This window comes from Bubalus bubalis, chromosome 3 (assembly GCF_019923935.1).
Source record: "Bubalus bubalis isolate 160015118507 breed Murrah chromosome 3, NDDB_SH_1, whole genome shotgun sequence".
Lineage (NCBI taxonomy): Eukaryota > Metazoa > Chordata > Mammalia > Artiodactyla > Bovidae > Bubalus > Bubalus bubalis.
In genome coordinates this window covers 23,733,574-23,751,167 of record NC_059159.1, presented here as the reverse complement: position 1 = coordinate 23,751,167, position 17,594 = coordinate 23,733,574, and the positions used below count along the sequence as shown (strand labels likewise).

Below are 17,594 nucleotides of genomic sequence, written 5' to 3'. Positions count from 1 at the left end.
CTGTGGGAGCCTTGGGAGGGGATGGAGGTGGGGGTGGGCAGATGGTCTACTAACATTTCTTTAAGTACTTCACAGACCAAAATGCACAAAATACCCAGGTTGCGTATTGAAAATCAGATACCTTTGCTCCACTCATAAGAACGTAATGTGTAGGTCTGGGCCAGGCGGAATCTGATTAAAAAACAAAACAAAAAAAACTCCATAAGTGATGAGATATATCCACACCGCACTTCTAGAAGCACTGTCTTAAGGCTCGGCAAGAGAAAACGGTCTCGTTTCCCGGGCAGGCTCCCTGCCCACAAGGCGGGAGGGGTCGCAGGGAGGCGCAGGCAACCAAACGAGCGGCGATGCTCCGCGCAGGTCCTTCGCAGACACGCGGGTACCAAAGGGGGCGCCGGAGAGCCCGCCACACCCTGGGGGCTCCGAGGGGGCTGCTGGGCCGGCTCCTCGGCCCGACTTCCGGCAGCTGGGGCTGGACGGCCCGTGCAGGCCCGCGGCCCGCACCGCGCGAACCCCGCGGCGTCTTCCGGGCCGAGGCGGGGCTGGGCCAGAGGGAGGCGGGGAAGCGGGAAGGTGACCGGGGCGCGAGGCGGAGCCGGCGCGGCGCGGTGGTGGCAGCGGTGCTGCCATGGGCTCCGTGCGCGGCGTGGGGACGCTCGTGCGGCCGGCGGCCTGGGTGAGCACCCTCGAGCCGGGCCCCCTACCCTGTCCTGCGCTCCACCGTCCTCCGCTCATCGCCCCGCCTCTCCGAGCCGGCCCCTAGGCTGAGCTCCCCCCAAACCCCTGCGTCGCCTGGTGCTTCGCAGCCGTCCCTGAGCGCCCGTTGGGTGCCGGCTCCTCCCCCAGCGACTCCCGTTCCTCTCTCGGGAGCCCTTATTACCTTCGTACTTCTAACGCGCGCCTAAGCCCTGTCGTCTCTTCCCTCCCTCTGGAAGTCTTCCGCTTTCCATTGACTTTATTTTTCTGTTTCCAAATCACCGCCCCGCGGATGCCTACTTGCCTTGCAGACGCTGAACCAGAGACGGGACATCACCTCCTGGCTGGTAAGCCCTACCCCCCCCCCCCAACTCCGCCCTGTTTCCCCTTCCCTCCACCCGAGTCCCCCAGGCCCAGAGAGACCACCGAGGTAGAGACCAGAGGAGGAAACCAGAATGGGTCAGCCCTGCTTTGTAAACTCCAGCCTGAGACTCCCTTGTCTATAGCCACCTCGCCCTGGCTCAGAGGAGATGGGGTGACCCGAGGGCAGAGGATGGGGACCAGGCTTCTGCATGAGGAATCCTGGTGCCTGATAAACCTAATCCCAGGTGCCATTGGCTCGCCAAGGCTGGCAGGATCCTGGCCCTCCACCCCTGGCACCAGGGTGAGAGCCAGGGCTTGAAGGGAAAGCCTGGACCCTGAAACATATGTGGTTTCGTAGCCTTGAAATCTCTTCCCTATCCTGAGCTTGGGGGGCCTCACGGTGGGGCGGGGGCGGGGGAGGGGGGGCATGGTCCTTGCAGGGTGGAGTCAGATCAGCCTCATGCAGAGAAAGCCTGTCACCAGCCAGGGCCCTGGGAAAGCTGGACATGGCCACAGGCAAGAAAGTGCCTCCAGGGCATGTGGTGACCTTTCATCTTCCCTGCCACAGGCCCGATGGTTCCCCAAAACCCCAGCCAAGTCGGTGGTGGCCCTAAAAACACCTATCAAGGTGGAGCTGGTGGCTGGGAAAACCTACAGGTGGTGTGTGTGTGGCCGCAGCAAAAAGCAGGTGAGAGACCTGTATCCCCCTCCCCGTTGACATATCACATCTGTGGTTTGGGGACACCATGTGTGGCCCAGGAACTCCCCTTCAAGACATTCCTTTTTCCCACATATACCTGAGGGATCACAAGGGTGGGGGTGGGGATATTCTCGGGCCAGCCCTGAGCTCCCAGTTCTCAGGATCCAGCTTTCAAGATGGAGACAGAGAGAGAAAAACTGAGTCCTGGGGCCAGGCGGGTGGGGCCAGAGTTCTGTCCTCTTCTGAAGCTCCCAGCTCTGCCCAGAAAGGCTTGCCTGCCTCTCTCTCTCCCCTCTTTCCTTCTTCCTGGGAAGCATCTGGGTTCCCAGGCCTCAGACCCCAACATCAGGAAGACTCTGAGCAGCCTCTCTGTCCCGAGTGTGCCCCTTCCTGGCATCTGCTCCTGAAAACTCTCCCTTTTTCAGTTTCTGTGACTTCCCTGGTTTCTTGTTGTCTTGTCATTCTGGCTGCCTGCTCCCCTCTCCTGTCCCAGGAGCCTTCCATCCCTTAGGAACCTGCCCCACATTCTTAGCCTCTGGGCCCCTTTCCTTCCTGAGCTGGCTCAGAACTGGCTCAGAACTCCAAACCGCATGATGTGGTGTCTGTCAGCAGCCCAGGGCCCGAAGTCCCGCTTTGCTACCGATTTGCTGTGGACTTTGAGCAGGTCCTCGTGAGCATGGCGCTCTGCTGCCTGCCAGTGAGTCCTGGCACCGGCAGGCCCTTTGTGTCTCTCTGCCTCTTGCCCTCTGGGACCAGTTTGCTGACTTGTAATCTGCACACTTCTCCCATCCACCTTCCTACCCCACCCTCACTCAAGGGCAAGAGGCTTTGCTCCAGCTCTGCCACTCAGTAGCAAACCACCTGTCTGGGCCTGTTTCCATTACCCAGGCTGTGTAGGAACACCTTCTGGGGTGAAAGGGCATAGATGCTCACAGCAGGCAGCCAGTTTGCTGTCGGACCTCACCTTCTCCCCTTCCTTCCACCCCCCTCCCCGCAACATCCACTCCCCATGAACATGCCCAGTTGTTTGTTGGAGCCAAACAAAATTGATACTCCAGTCTTAAAGGCCACTCAGAGAAGTTCGTACCTTAAGAACATGGGAAAGGAAATGAATGTCATGAACCAACGAAGACTCGGAACCATTAAAAAAACCCAAAAAACCATTGTCAGTATAAAAGTTGCTGATACATAAGGTATCATTTCGAAATACCATTTCGTTTTGAAAATTCTCTTCTTGGGTCCCCCAGAAACTATTCCTGTAAGGACATACATACTGAACACTTTGTACTGGCAGAGTGCATGATAAACCTTTATGCATTTTATTTTCTTGAGGTTACTCTGATTACTGTCACATTACAGATGACAAAAGTTGGTCACTCAGCTGTGTCCCTACCAGCACTGCCCTGCCCCAGCAGGTAGGGTTGGGTCTCTCTGACTTTTCTTTTCCTTACTAGCCCTTCTGTGATGGCTCCCACTTCTTCAAACGCACTGGCCTATCCCCACTGAAGTTCAAGGCCCAGGAGACCCGCACAGTGGCACTCTGTACCTGCAAGGCAACCCAGAAGCCCCCATACTGTGATGGTACCCACAGGAGTGAACAGGTGCAGAAGGCAGAACTGGGCTCCTCACTCTGAGGGGTGGCTCACCCCAGGGACCCCAGCCCCCATAGCTGGTTTGTGAAGGGCTTGCTCCGATAAGCCAAGGTCTCCAATCTGGCGCAGCTGGGAATAGGCCCTGGCTTTGATGCCTGCTGGTGAAGATGCCATTAAAGAGACCTGCTAGCCCAGAGTGGTGTTCTTGTGGTCACAGGTATGAGGGACAAGACCTATCCCCCTCCAGGATCTTAACCTGGGCTGGGGACACCAGACTGGCTGCAGGGAGGGAACAATTCAGGTTCCTTCCATATGGGGTCCCCCAAAGCAGGTGACCCACTCTAGTACTCTTGCCTGGAAAATCCCATGGACAGAGGAGCCTGGTAGGCTGCAGTCCATGGGGTCGCAAAGATTTGGATGTGACTGAGCGACTTCACTTTCACTTTTCACTTTCATGCATTGGAGAAGGAAATGGCAACCCACTCCAGTGTTCTTGCCTGGAGAGTCCCAGGGACGGGGGAGCCTGGTGGGCTGCCGTCTATGGGGTCGCACAGAGTCGGACACGACTGAAGCGAGTTAGCAGCAGCAGCAAAGCAGGATGAGCCCAGAGACTAGAGTAGGCCAGAGGACCCCGCCCACCCTTCTTGTCCTTTCTGTCCCAAAGAACTACAGGCTCCAGAGAGTATGCAGCATTTATTACAAAGCCAGGAGATACAAACACCCCAGGGGAGAAGGGTACAGCCACAGCACCTCAGACACAGGACAAGGTGCGAACACAGACAAACCCACGGGGGATGCCCGGCCCCAGACACGTAGCTGTGAGGGAGTGCTGCCTCTTCCCCTCCCCGATCGGATCTATGTACACTGGAGGAAAGACAGGTGGGCAGGGGATCTACCCCTTGGGGGTGGACCACTTGACTCCAGGATGGAGCAGAGCTCAGACCTTACTGGCCTGTCTTGTGCTTTTAGATGTCTCTGTCGCTCTTTCCTGACTTGGCCGCAGCTGCGGGTGGGGAGGGGACTGGAGGACTGCTTGCCTTTGGCCACATCTGGGGTCTGTGCTTATCTGAGGTCACCCCGCTTCCACCTGTCCACTCTAGCCCCCAAAGAGACTGCCCCAGCAGCCTTGCTAGTGCAGGCTTCTGGGTGGCAGAGGGGTAGGAGTGAGGCGGTTCACGATGTTAACCCCACAGGGGAAGTTCAAGGGCTGAGGCCTCCTGTGGCCTGAATCTTCTTTTCCACGAGATAAATGATGCAAAGGCCACACACATGGCGTTGGGGGCGAGGGGAGTGGGGAGGCAAAACTATCTATTTTTTATACAAAGTTTCCACTGCACGAGGAGGAGGTAAGGGAGATGCCCTCTCCACTGTCCACTTGCTCCTCAAAACCAGGGGATAGGCTGCATTTGTAAAAGGCACTGTCTTTGCTATTCTCTGAACATTCAACAATGGGGGGGGGAGGGCACTGGTCAGGGTAAGGGTAGGACAGCAGCCAAGAGGGGGAAAGAAACAGAGTGGGCCCCATACACAGCCAATTAGAGTTGTGCCTAAAGCTTTGGGGGTTGGTGGGGGCCCCTCAGCACCCCATATGTCTTGGGACAGGAGGAGGATGGGGCGGAGTGATACTGGGCCTCAAGTGGCCCCTCCAATTCCACCTCTAGGCACCCCCAAAAAGAGCAGAGAGAATTCCACAAGACCCCTTAAAAATGAACACCCCACCCCCCACACATACACACACACATAAAGTTTGTTTCCTGTGGCATTTAAATTAATCTGGTTGGTCCATAAAAAATAAGTATGTATATTTGGTTTTTCCTATGTACATATATATATAGATTTATTTATAAAACCCATCCCCCACCCCTAAGGTGGGAGGAGCTGGGGAAAATAGAAGAGGTGGAAAAGGGAGCCCAGAAAAAGTGGAGGGGTGGAGAGGCATGGCTGGAAAAAGAGGGAGAGGGTCCCTTTCCTCAAGTTAAGGGGGGCACAGGAGCTCCGTTGACAGTCATCTTGCGCCCCCTGCTGGTGGAGGATGGTGTCTGCAGGCAGTTTGAGGTGCCCCCGTTGGCAGCTGCAGTGGCCCCCCCGGCTGTCACAGGGGGAGTTGGGGAGGTGGGGTGGGGGGCCGAGGGGCCATGAGAGCTGGGAGAGCCATGGGAGGGGGTGGCTGGGCTGGGTAGGGAAGAGGAGGTGGCCGGCAGGGTGGCAGGGCTGGGAGCCTTGTCACTGACTGACTCACACTCGGATGCCCCGCTGGTGTTGGTGCCCTCGGAGGGGGTGGGTGCTGTGGGCAAGGTGAGTCGCTTGCAGGCTGGCTGGACGCGATACTTGAGGGGGAGAGGGCCATTCTGCAGGGAGAAGGGAAGGGGAGGGTGTCAGGAGAAAAAGGCTAATGGGGCAGCCACCCACCTTCACCCTATAGCACCCAAACAGGGAGAAAGGGAGGACGAGACACACAGGTGGGACTGACAAGCAAGGCGGGAGAGGAAGAGAGCACGTGTAAGACCAGAGACAGAGAAAAAAGGCAAGAGGGAGGCCAGAGAGCAGAAGGCCAAGTTTACTCCTCCACGGCCACCCAAATTTGCACATGTGGTCTGCCCAAGGATCCTTTTTTCCTCCTGAGTATGGAAGGTCATCAGTGAGAGATGGTCTGCAAGGCCACCTTGGACGTGCCCAGCCCATGAGACGAGGGATGAACTGTCTCTGATTAGAGCAGGGTCACCCACGTAATGGCCCAGGCTCATACCACCCCACCTACTCACCCGCCGCCAGGGGTAGATGTAGGCAATGTCCATGAGGGTGTAGTATTCCTTCAGCGGCTCATCCTCATAGAGAACCTCAACCTGGAGGAGCAAAGGGCAGACGGCTCAAGGCTCCAGCCTTTTGGCAAAGAGGCTCTGGGCAGGTGATCCCTCATCCCTCAGGTTGCCCGGTGCATCTGACTTCCTCTCAGAGTTGTCTCAACAAAACTCCTGACCAGCAGGTGGGAAGGGATCCAGAGCAGATGCCCACATCATCAAGCCACCCCCGGCCATCCACACAGTGCTCTGGGTCCCTTTCTATCTCTGGCATGTTCTCCAGAGGAGCCAACAGGCACAGAAAGGGCCCCAGGGAGAAGGCACACGGTGGAATCACACCATGCCTGGATCCTGCTCCTGAGATTGTTTTAACTGCTAAGATGTGAATTGAGTTTTAATCTTGAGAAGTTACTCCTCATGTGATTCTGACATGTGGCAAAGTTTGGGATCTACTGTCCTAGAGCCTCAATAGTCCATGGACCAGCAGCTCCAGAAGCACCTGGGAGCTTTCTAGAAATACAATGTCTACTCAGAATTACATTTTAACAAGACCTCTAGGGGACCATACGTATGTTCAGATTTGAGAAGCTATATCCTAAAGCTCCTTGGAAATTTCAGACTAGCCAGCTGGCCCTAGATATGGCCCTAAGTTTTTACATACACAGCTCTGCCGTAGTTCTAAGCGTGCAGGCATGCACACACACTGTCTTGGTCCCATGCACTTCTGCACACTGGCTTCAGCAGAAGTAGACTGTCGCACCTGAATGTTGTCTTCAGTTACTGTTCTACACAGGCTGTTACACAACATGCAAGCCCTTGGTGACACCACACCAGCCATGAACCATGACTAGGATGCACAGACTGTCAGACACACCCACAAAAGAGATACATGTTTCAAAAGGGGCCAGGGACTCACCTTGTACTTGCTGGGCACATCCATCTTGTTGCGGAGAAACTTGGCAAGATGCATGACAGTCATGGCTGCTGGGCATCGCAGGAAGCGCACACCTGTCTGCTGGGGAAGAGGCACCCAAGGGCTGGGGTCCACCCCGGCACTCTCTCCCAGCCCATACTCCGCTCTGGGCAGGCCCGAGCACTCACCTTCTCCTTGTCACCATCCCCATTCTCCAAGGGGCCCTTCTTCTCTTCCCGGTCTCTGCAGAAGGAGAAGGAATGAAGGAAAACCTGGAGCAGGCAGGACCTAACTGCACACAAACATCTGGAAGGCCCTCCCAGAAGTGCCCTTTCCTCCCAGGGAACGGGGACGGCAGGGGGGAGGGACCTGCCTAGGACCCTGAAAGGGCCATGTGTGGGCCAGACTTGCCTGACACCTTCGTAGAACTCGATGGAGAGGCTGACGATCTCGTCATCGCTCAGAGCCCCTTTCTCCTGCTCCAGAACCTCACCACGGTCCTCATTGGAGCCGTTGGGGACTGCAGAAGGAGCGAGCTGGGAAGGCTTAGCTTAGGAGCAGGGACAGGAACCCCACCATCAACCCAGGGATCTCAGAGCTCAGTGCAGTGAGCCCAGCCCTCCCCCCAACCCCGGGATGGGAGATAGCGCAGTGGTGCCCACTGGCCTTCCATGCCTCTGGCCCTGGTGCCAGGGGGAGGGCCACGTGTGCACACACATGTGAACACACTCACCTTCTGTCAGGGGGTAGGCTGCATAGAAATCCCGCCGCCGTTTCATCTCATCTGGAAGAGAGGGAGCAGGCTCAGAGGAAGCAACAGGCTGGGCAGTGAGAGCTGGTGGCAGGGGGACAAAGGGTGCAGGTACCTTTAAAAAGCCCAGGGACCAATTTGTAGACAATGTCTTGAAGGGTTTTGTCAGATCTGAAAAGAAGCACACAGGAGCCAGTCGGCAACCATCTTACCCTGACTTTCCAGCCTAGGCCCCCTCTTCCCACCTCTCTCTCAGAGCCAGGGCCCAGGCATGAGGGTCCTTGTAGGCCCTGTCTCTACCTCTCTAGAATTTCTCAGCTGGATACATCATCCCCAAGGGACGGTCCATGCCCAATGCTCCTCCCCCACCTGCCACCCGGGCTTCAGGAAGCAAGGAGGGAGGGGACAGAGGGCAGCTGCCACCAGGGCAGCTGCCCCAGAGGATGGGCGGGAGCAGCAGGAAGTGCTGGGCCCACCTGATGCTCAGCAGCGGCCGGGTTTTATGGACCTGCACATCGCACATGGGGCAGTACTTGTTGGTCTCCAGGTAGCGCACGATGCAGGTTTTGCAGACTTGGGGGGTGTGGAGAGAGGAGGAAGAGTCAGAGTCCCCTTTGTAACCCAGGATCAGCCCCCACACTCCCTGCCCGGGTTCAGGTATCCCCTCCTCTCCACCATGTTCCCACAACTCAGGCCCTTTCAAAGACCCAGCGCAGCCCTGTTCTGCAGATGGCAACTGCCCTTTATCCATCCTTGGGGGAGAACAGATGTGTGTGTGTGTGTGAAGCCAGTGTCGAGTACCATGCGGAAGGTGAGTCCCAAGTTCCAAACCCGCTTGTAGAACAAATCAACAGCCAAGCTACTAGATACCTCCCAGTTCCCTGACTCCTAGTCACCAGCCCGTGGTGCACACCAGGGCACTTTGTATTCATGGGGTGCAGCGTCATCCACAGAGACTCAAGGAGGGAATGGAGATTTCAGGTAAAAGTCCCCCAAATGAACTGCTGGGCTGAACCCTGCAGTCTCCTCCCAGGCAGTCTCCCTTTGACCTGGGACCCTCACCAGATACATGGACACGTTTGCTCCTCAAGGCAGAGGCCACCTATCCCAGGAGCAGCCCTCGACCCCAACTCACAGGAATGTAAGCATTCCACGATGGTAGTGGCATCTATGAAGTACCCCCCGCAGAGGGCACACATGAGGTGAGGGTTCAGCTCGGTAATTTTGATCCGTGTGGTCCGATGCATGGTGCTGGGGTGGGGGGGCGTCACCCTGGGGAATAAAACATGGAATCAGGAACCCCGGGATCCAAGAGCCCCTCCCACACTGTACTCTGCCTGCCCCACAGGCAACATCTCTCCCTGGGCCCATGGCCCCCTCCTCTCCCTCCAAAGCCAGACTGGGGTGGTTCTTTCTGACCCCCTCTGAGTGTTCACTGAGGGCTCTGGAGATTCCTGTGACCTTGAACAACAAGCTCAGGTTCTATCTCAGGAGCAGCAGAAAGACTGAAGTTAGACCACAGGAAGCACCACTCAACTCTCCAGAGGATGTGGGGAGGCGGGAAAATGGAAGAGAACAGAGTTTTTAAAAATCTCCCTGATCCCAATCCATATACATACAAGTGAACTCCCTGGGAGCTATGAGGAAACAGCCTCTTGATTGGGTCTTTCTACTCCATCCTACCTTCCTTCCTCCCATCACTGCTCCAGGAAGCCTCCTTCCGTGAGAACACGGGGGGAATGAACACTCTAAGTCTGAAGGGGGCATCCCACCAACTGTCCCTGGGCTCCGGCCTGGCCCCGGAGCAGCTCCTTGGAAACACACCACATGCCGACCACACAGGTTCTAGGCCTGGAGCTCAAGCAGGAAATACCGAGGATGGTCCTTAGGCCCCCAAGGTTGGGAACACACAGCTCCAGCCCAGCCCCAGACTCTGCAGCAACTGCAAAGGGTCTGGGTAAAACAACTGTCACTGCTGCCTCCATAGGGAGGCCACCACGCGCCCTGACGGATGGCCTGCTGCATGGTGCCCCTCCCAGGCACGCTCGGGAATCTCCGCCTGTGGGCACCACCACCCGCCCATCTTCTCCCATCCGCGGCCTGGCCACAAGCTGCCCAGTGACAGGCTATAGGCTGTCAGGGAGGCCTGCTGAAGCCAGGCAGAAAGTTCTGTCCACAGCCCACCAAGCACCCAGCCAGGCCCTGGCTGGGTCCAGGGAGGACAGGCAAAGCCCAGGTCTGGACTAGCTGATGTGCTTACTTCTTAGTTTAGAAATCCAACCTGTAGCCAGCAGCCACGGTACCTCCCTCCTCTTTCCCAGAGGAAAAGCCCATGGGGCGGGGCCTGGGAGGGTAGCCAAACCCCCAGAGCTCTTTTACAACATACATCCTTCTCTCCTTTCCAGAAAGATTTCTAAAGCCAACACATTGGGTTTTCTAGGACCCGAAATTCACAGCTGGGAATCAGCAGTTACTATAGAGACCCCAGGATGAGTTTGGCCAGGACCCAAACAGCCAACAGAGGCTGTCCAGAGACCAAAAGAGAGGGAGAGACACAAAGACCACATGTGGGAGAGACACGGAGCTGCAGGGCAGACAGAGGGGAACACGCAAGCCCAGAGCCAGCATGCATGCAGCGGCCCAGACCTGCCTGAGGAAGGAAAGGGGTCTCCACCCCCTCAGCCAGCCCTCCCTGCATGGGTCCCCTCTTCATAATTATGTAGAAACCTTGCTGGCTACTATACAGTTTGGTTGTTCCCACAGTAACCCCTGGCATGATGCCCAAATATTATTACAACCATCCAGAGGAGGGAACAGACTCCAGGTGGCTAACTCGCTGAGTGTGTATAATATCCATGTGGTGTGTACATGCTGCTGGGCCTCCAAAAGTACTTCGTGTGACTACCTGTCGTGTGTGTGTCTGTGTGTGTGTGTGTATGTATGTGTGTGTGTACACAGCCAAGAAGAAAACTTTGGGGATCTGCTAATGCTGAGGGTCCAGATCAGATTGTGTGTACTTAGTCGCTCAGTTGTGTCTGACTCTTTGTGACCCCATGGACTGTAGCCCACCAGGCTCCTCTGTCCATGGGGATTCTCCAAGCAAGAATACTAGAGTGGATTGCCATGCCCTCCTCCAGGGGATCTTCCCAACCCAGGAATTAAACCCAAGTCTTCCTCACTGCAGGCAGATTCTTTACCATCTGAGCCACAGGGAAGCCCAAGGGTCTAGATTGCAACTGGAAAATCTCATGCCCTTTTCTCTCCCTCTCTCCCACACACACATGTGGGCGCTTCACACTGCCTTAGCCGCCTCATTCACATATTCACTGTGTTTCCAAAACAGATACTTGGCTCTTAAGAACTCCCTTCCAGGGACTTCCCTGGTGGTCCAGTGGTTAAGACTGCACTTCTACCACAGGGGGCGTGAGCTCCATCTCTGATGGGGGAACTACTCGCATGCTGCAAGGCGCAGCCAAAACAAAAAGAGTTCCCATCCTCCCATTCATCCAGGTCCTGCCAGGCCAACTGTGGCCTCAACATGCAGGAGCTCAGTGACGCTCACCCTCTTATTTCTGCAAGCACTTGTGAGAATTCAGACCGAGACTACCGCTCAAGCTCAGTTCTGGATGCATGGGTGAAGGCAAGAGTTGTGGTCCTTACTGAGTGAAATGTTCCTCCCTCTCACTTTAAGAAATGAGCCCCCTTGCCACACTCCCTGCTCCCCTCTCCCATCTCCCATCTCCAGGGGCCTCAGACTGGAGCTGGGGGTGGGGAGAAGCACTGATTGGCTCCTCACCTGGTTGCCATGGTTACCTGCAGGGCCCTGCCAGCAGGTGCCAAGAACAACTGTAAACAGGAGCTCAGTTCCCTCATCCGCCTTGTCTTTCTCCCCCCAAGAGGCCTCAGGGCCCCACACCTGACACCTAGCTCCTCCCCAGCTACAACTGGCTGGACCTCCAGCTCCCATCACCTTAGGGCAGAGCCTAAAAGAGGAAGGAAGAGACAAGTCCCAAGAAGCAGAAAAGGGAGACTGCGCCATTTGCAAGTGCCCTGCGGCGCTTTGGGGGCCAGTTCCAACCACATCCCCACAGTGAACCTGAGCACCGTCTCCCACCCTCAACTGGGGGCCAAGTCCTTCAGTACCGTCTGGCCCCATGATGATGGAACAGTCCTTGCTCCTGGCCCCCAGGTTTCAGCTACAGTGGCAGGAAAGGAGCTTGATCAGCACCCAGGACTCAACCCCAACTCCTCCGTGTCATCCAAGTCTGGCATGAGTCTTTACCCTTTCTCAAAGCCTCCTACTCACTGAACCAACCCCCCGTATCTCCATTCTAACCAGGCTTTTTCTGGAAGCTCCTCTCTAAGTCAGACTTCTTTGTCAGTTTGTGGTTTTTTTTTCTTTTTCCCCTGAGAAATAGCCAATCTTTGATAACCCAGAGATTACCTTCTGCTCCTTCAGATTCTCAGCTATAGGATTCTTTGCTCTGCTTTCCCCCCACATGAAATTCACCCAACTCCCTTACTAGAAAATCTCCAAGTCTTGGGAAGAGTCACTCGGGGTCACATCCAGACATCTAAAACCACAGAAGTGGAAGGGATCTTAGAAAGCATCTTGTCCAGTCCTTTCACTTTACAGATGAAGAAGCCCAGAAAGAGGTGACTTGTCTCAGGTCAAGCGGTCACCCCGTGGCAGTCCTAGGATTAGACACAGCCTGACTCCTATTCCAGTGCTCTTTACAGACTGGCACCCATGCTAGGCTTCCCACTCATTTAAGGAATCAATAAGCCTGGACTGACTCCATCCAGGCAGGCAGAAGGACTACAGGTTCCATCAGAAGACCATTCAGTGAGCCGTCAGGGTCAAAACATAACCATGAGGACACAGTCTCTCTCTGAAGTAGGAAGAGCGGGCAGAGGCTAATGGCCTCACCCAACTTCCCTAATACAGGAGGGAAGCAGGCTCTATGGAAGCTCAGGGAGCCAGAATGTACTGGATCCCAGAAGTCCATCCCTCTCCCAGCCTTGTGGGTTCAGCTGTGGAAGCCTGCGGATTTGTGTGTGTGTGCAGAGAGAGCCGGGGGTGGAGGTATGCCTGGGACATTCAAACTCTGTGTTCCCTGACCCCTGACGCTGAGTGCTCCTCCTGCCAGAAGCATCGAAAGAGTCCTCTAGTCTCCTGAAGCCGGGCTCACTCTACCCTCCCTCCCCTCCCACCTCTCAGCGTCCTAAGATCAAACAAAGACAAATATCCAAAATATACACAGTTACACACTGCCAGATACACACACACACCATATGCACACACAGCCAGACACACCCCCTCCATTTTTCTCTCCCACTCTCAACACACACGGTCAGACACTTGGCCAGACACACACACAGACACACCCCATCACACATAGAGCCAGACCAGAGCCAGGCCCACGCTTGCCAGATGTACAAACCACTCCCACCCACCCCAAGAAGCACACAGTCTGACATCCCTGCCTGAAACCAGATCTACAAACACGCACTAACCTTTTGTGTATCCCCGGTCTACCCAGGGTAAATTATAACATAACTCTTCCAGCAACAAAGGCAGTACGGCTCGCAACCCCCACTTTGGGGGCCAGAGGCGGGAGGAGTGGGGTGGGCATCCAACCTGCACAAAGATGTCACCTCTTCGTGTTCAGGCTCTCTCCATTCCCATGGCAACAGCTCCATCAACCAAGATCTTCCAGGGAAGACCAGGAGCAGCAGAGAGCACCCCCCTCCCAAAAGACTTCAACTTGAACCCCACCCAGCTACTGTCTCTGGATCCCAAGTCCTGAGTCTTACCTCGGGCCTGTTTCCTGCATTATTCCAAAGACAGCTCTAAGACCTCAACCCCCAACTCCAAACCAAGAAACCCCTGGGAAAACCTCCCCACTAGAAAGCTATAACAGAGCTTTCTTTATGCTCCTTCTCCAAGTACTAACACCTTGGAACAGAGTGGAGAGGGGGGAGGAAGAAGAGAAATGAGAGTTTCAGGAACAAACTGCAAGAGGCCCAGAGAAGGAGGCGTAAGAACGGAGTCAAAGACCACCAGGAGACCACCTCCCCACCCCACCCCAGCCTCAGGGAGCCCTGGAGACTAAGGCAGCGCGGCAGGAGAAGCGGGGGGTCTCTGAGAGACAAAGACCAGGAGGAAGCGCGGGGCAACGCCTCCACAATATTTACAGAAAAATTCGCCATCCCCGGGCCTCCTCCCCTACCTCAAGCCATCCCGAGCAATTCTGGGCAGATGGGGGCAGTGGGGGAGGGAGAGAGGCACGCTGGGCTCCCCGTGGAGACAGGGGGGCAGGGCTGTCTACTAGTTGAGGGGTCCCACCCCCTTAGAACTAGAAGCAAGAGGATCTAGGGAGGGGGGGCATCGGGCTACCCAGTGCAAGTGGGGCCAGTCGGCCAAACCCCTCCTGACTCTGCGGGCGATAGGAAATATCGCGATAAATCTTCCCCATCTTCCTTCTACCCCCTCCACCCCGGCTTCCCCAGGAGCCTGGGTCAGACGATCAGAGGCCCCAGTTACCGGGTGGCCGCTCCTACCTTCCCTAGAGCCAAACTTTCAGCGGGGCCCCAAGGAGGGGTGTTCCGGAGAAAGAGGCTCCGCTGAGGTGGTTCGGGGAGGGGGCGGGGCGCCCAGTCCCGGGATTGGGGGGAAAAGGGAGCGACTGGGGGAGGTGCCCGAGAGGACGGCGCCCAGCAGGGAAGAGCGCCCTCCTCCGACCCCGCAACGATCGAAAAGCTCGTCCCCTTCCTCCCGGCTTCGAAGTCCTCGCGCGTCCACGACGCCTCAGTGCCCACGGAAGAAACCGAGAGTGACCCCTCCCCAGACCGAAAGGAGTACTGGGGGAGAGTCAGGGGCTGCTCTAACTCGTGGGGAGGGCTAGGGGGGCAGAGATCCGCCCCAGCGCGGAGCCCCAAAGCCCCGCGGTTGCCTCGGACCCTCCCCCTCGCTACCTAGGGAGCAGGGTCTAGGGGGGCTGCAGCACAAAGAGGTGGTGGTCGAGGAGACGCCAAATCGTTAAAAGGGGGAACCCACTTCGGCCATCTTGGAAGGGAGGAAAAGGAAAAGGGGAGAGAAAAAAGGGAGAAAGAAAGGCGGACGGGGCGAGCTCGGAGAGGGGCCGGCGGGGGTGGGGCGGAGACGCGAGACCAGGCCGGGCTCAGAGCCTCCCCCGGCAGGGGTTTGTAAAGAAGGATGTGCCGGCCCGCGTCCCAGCCCCCAGATGGTTACAGGGTCGGAGAAGGAGAGGAGAGGGGAGACTGCGTCCGCTTACCTGGGTTCGGGGTCCGGTGGGTCTCGGGGAGGGGGGGATGGGAGGGAGGGAGGGAAGGGAGGGGAGGGGGGCCGCAGCCGTGTCGCTCGCTCGGGCGGCGGGAGGGGAGAAACCTATGGTAAGAAAGGAGTTTGTGAAAGCGCTTTGGGGTGGGAGGGAGAGAGGGGAGGGGAGGGGACGGAGGGGGGAGGGGAGGGACCGGGACTCGGAGGGGGGGGCACAAAATGGCTTTTTTCCTCCAGACAAGAGTAGGTCCCGCCCACTACTCACCCACGTGACCTCATTCCTTCAGGGTGTTTGCGGAGAAGGGAAGAGGAGGTGGGGGAGAGGCTAACGCGGCTGCCCCCCCCCACGCGGTGCCGGGCCCCCCAAAACTAGACTACGACCTCACTCTTTTCAACAGCCCCTGACCCTGGAGGATGAATTCTCTTCTCTGTCACCCTCCTCAACTAACCTCTGTCCCCAAAATATGTGTGCGCACCCCTTTCCCCCAGACCCTGCGGTCCTCGCCCCTAGCTGGGGCGCCTGGAAACTGGTGAGATGAGGACTCGACTGAAATGTGACTCGCTCTGCAGTCCTCCACGTCTCGGCCTCGACCAAAGGGCGCTGTGCTCGGGCGGGGGACGCGACGCCTCTGGCCACGCGTCCGGGTTATTTTCATTCACTCTAAGTGACACTCCCTTGAAATTAATAACTGCATGAGTGAGAACGAGCGACTCCTTCCCACCCCCTGACCCCCTCGGCCGCCCGATCACCAGCTCTAAAACGCTGCGTCTGGGACCCAACCCGGCCGCTTCGGGGGCGCCAACTGCCGGGAGGACGGAGGCAGAGGCCTGGGGGCCCGTCTCGCGGCCGGGGCTCGTTTGCTGTGGTGGAGGCTGGCGCCTAGGTGTGCTTGGGCGAAGAACGGGACGCAACCTGGGCCGGGAGGCAAGCTGAGGGCAGCAGCTTAGGCTCCGGGCCCGGGACACAATAATCTGGCCGAAGGCGAGAGACCCGAATGCATTCGAAAACGGGGCGCCGGGGCTCGGAAGTGGGCCCGCGCTTTTTCTCTGCGGGGCACTGATTCCCGCATTTTTCGCCCGCACGCCGATTGCGCTCTGAGCTCTGCACTATTGGTGCGCCTCGCTCGCCCTGGCGAGCGCAAAGGCCGCTGGTGCCCGCCAACTCCGACCGTCGTTCCGGGCTTCGGTCTCCAGTGGCTCCTGCCGGGAGGAGAGAACTAGCAGGGAGCTTGGAAGAGCTAGGAGCAGCAGCTGAGGCCGGAGCCGGGGAAGCCGATCGATATTACTTTATGGAGACTACGGTGGGCCCACCTCATTAGGACGGTCGATTTGCGTATTCGTTATTCAGGATTTATTAGGGATGGTCATTATGTCAGTCGCTCCAAAGAGCTCGATTACTCGGCCAGAAGCGCCATTAAGCGCACTGGCGGTGGGTGGCTCAAGTTAGGAAATTAGGAAACGAAATTTTCAGCACGGATCGGACCCGCCTGCCTCTTCCTCCTTCCCTCCTCTTTGGCAGTCCAGGCAGATCGGAAGCTGAGGCCCCCGGACTGAATGCTTTCACCCTTTGGCTAGTGACCAGGAGACCTGTGGACACTGGCCTCCAAGTGATCCCAGCTTTAGCCTTTGGCCCACACCCACCGAGTGGGGACGGGGGTGGGGGTGAAGAGGAAGGGCTGGAGAGATTTCCGCCCGGGGGGGGGGGGGGTGGTCTGACTACCCTTGGGAGTAGGGTCAGGGGAGGATTCGATCACCTGCTGTCCTCTCGCTCCTCGTGCTGGGAGACCGAGAGTTCCCGCCCTTCACTGAAAGGGGGCTCTTGGCGTGGACACGCCCACTGTCCCTAGGGCAGGTGTGTTGCGGGCATCGTGGACTCTGCCCGGGAAGACTCGGGAATCCTCTTCAGTCCCCCAGTCACCCTGCTGGAAGGGAGAGCAGCTGGGGCTCTTGATCTGCGACTCCTTTCAAGCTAAAAGATCCCCGGCGAGAGAAACCTGTAGGGGCTTCGCGAAGGTCTCTGTCTCACCCATGATCCACAGGGGGCACTCAGGGGCTGCCTGGATGAGGGTGGGAGGCTATCAGCTAAGGGGAAGTAGGCTGATGTCCCTCTGAGTCCCCACTGCGGTCCTTTAATCCTGGAGTGCTGCCGGAGGGTGCCACCGTGCTCATTGGGAATCGGTTCACTGGTTCCTCAGATAGTTATTAAGCAACAGTCACAAACAAACCACAAGACAAGAAGCATGCTGAAGCCCCCACTACTACTGCAACTTCATCGTAGTCACTTCAGTCACTTTCCAGTCCCCACATCCCTGGCCTCTCTGGCTTATCGGGGGAACCTTCTGACCAAACCCTTCTCAATTCTGAAGTTCTCTGGTTTCCCAGCCAAAAAGCACCTGTCACGTGCCGCTGTCAAATATTGCACTAAGCACAGGGGACGTAAAGCTGATGAGCCCGGCTTATGCCCCCACAGGGCACTCA

At 57.1% G+C, this 17,594-nt stretch overlaps 2 protein-coding genes across 6 annotated transcripts; one reads left to right on the top strand and one right to left on the bottom strand.

Annotated features, from left to right (window-relative positions):
• The first annotated feature begins 474 nt into the window (after window positions 1-474).
• CISD3 (CDGSH iron sulfur domain 3) lies at window positions 475-3,545 on the top strand. The gene is made up of 4 exons (XM_006074340.3): window positions 475-676; window positions 1,008-1,043; window positions 1,628-1,747; window positions 3,214-3,545. Exons 1-4 carry the CDS (start codon window positions 629-631, stop codon window positions 3,391-3,393), a joined length of 384 nt encoding a protein of 127 aa, XP_006074402.2. The 5' UTR covers window positions 475-628; the 3' UTR covers window positions 3,394-3,545.
• Window positions 3,546-4,029: 484 nt separating this feature from the next.
• PCGF2 (polycomb group ring finger 2) lies at window positions 4,030-15,267 on the bottom strand. Of its 5 annotated transcripts, none has more exons than XM_025280237.3 (10): window positions 15,112-15,267; window positions 8,949-9,085; window positions 8,290-8,386; window positions 7,929-7,984; window positions 7,796-7,846; window positions 7,474-7,612; window positions 7,251-7,305; window positions 7,066-7,164; window positions 6,114-6,194; window positions 4,030-5,699 (listed from the first exon to the last, which is right to left on the bottom strand). In XM_025280237.3, exons 2-10 carry the CDS (start codon window positions 9,058-9,060, stop codon window positions 5,322-5,324), a joined length of 1,068 nt encoding a protein of 355 aa, XP_025136022.1. In that variant the 5' UTR covers window positions 9,061-9,085; window positions 15,112-15,267; the 3' UTR covers window positions 4,030-5,321. The 5 variants fall into 5 exon arrangements, with proteins under 5 accessions (XP_025136022.1, XP_025136024.1, XP_006074398.1 ...); XM_025280239.3 differs by having other exon boundaries at window positions 7,066-7,161; window positions 15,112-15,266; XM_006074336.4 differs by having other exon boundaries at window positions 7,474-7,582; window positions 15,112-15,266.
• Between the last annotated feature and the right edge of the window lie 2,327 nt (window positions 15,268-17,594).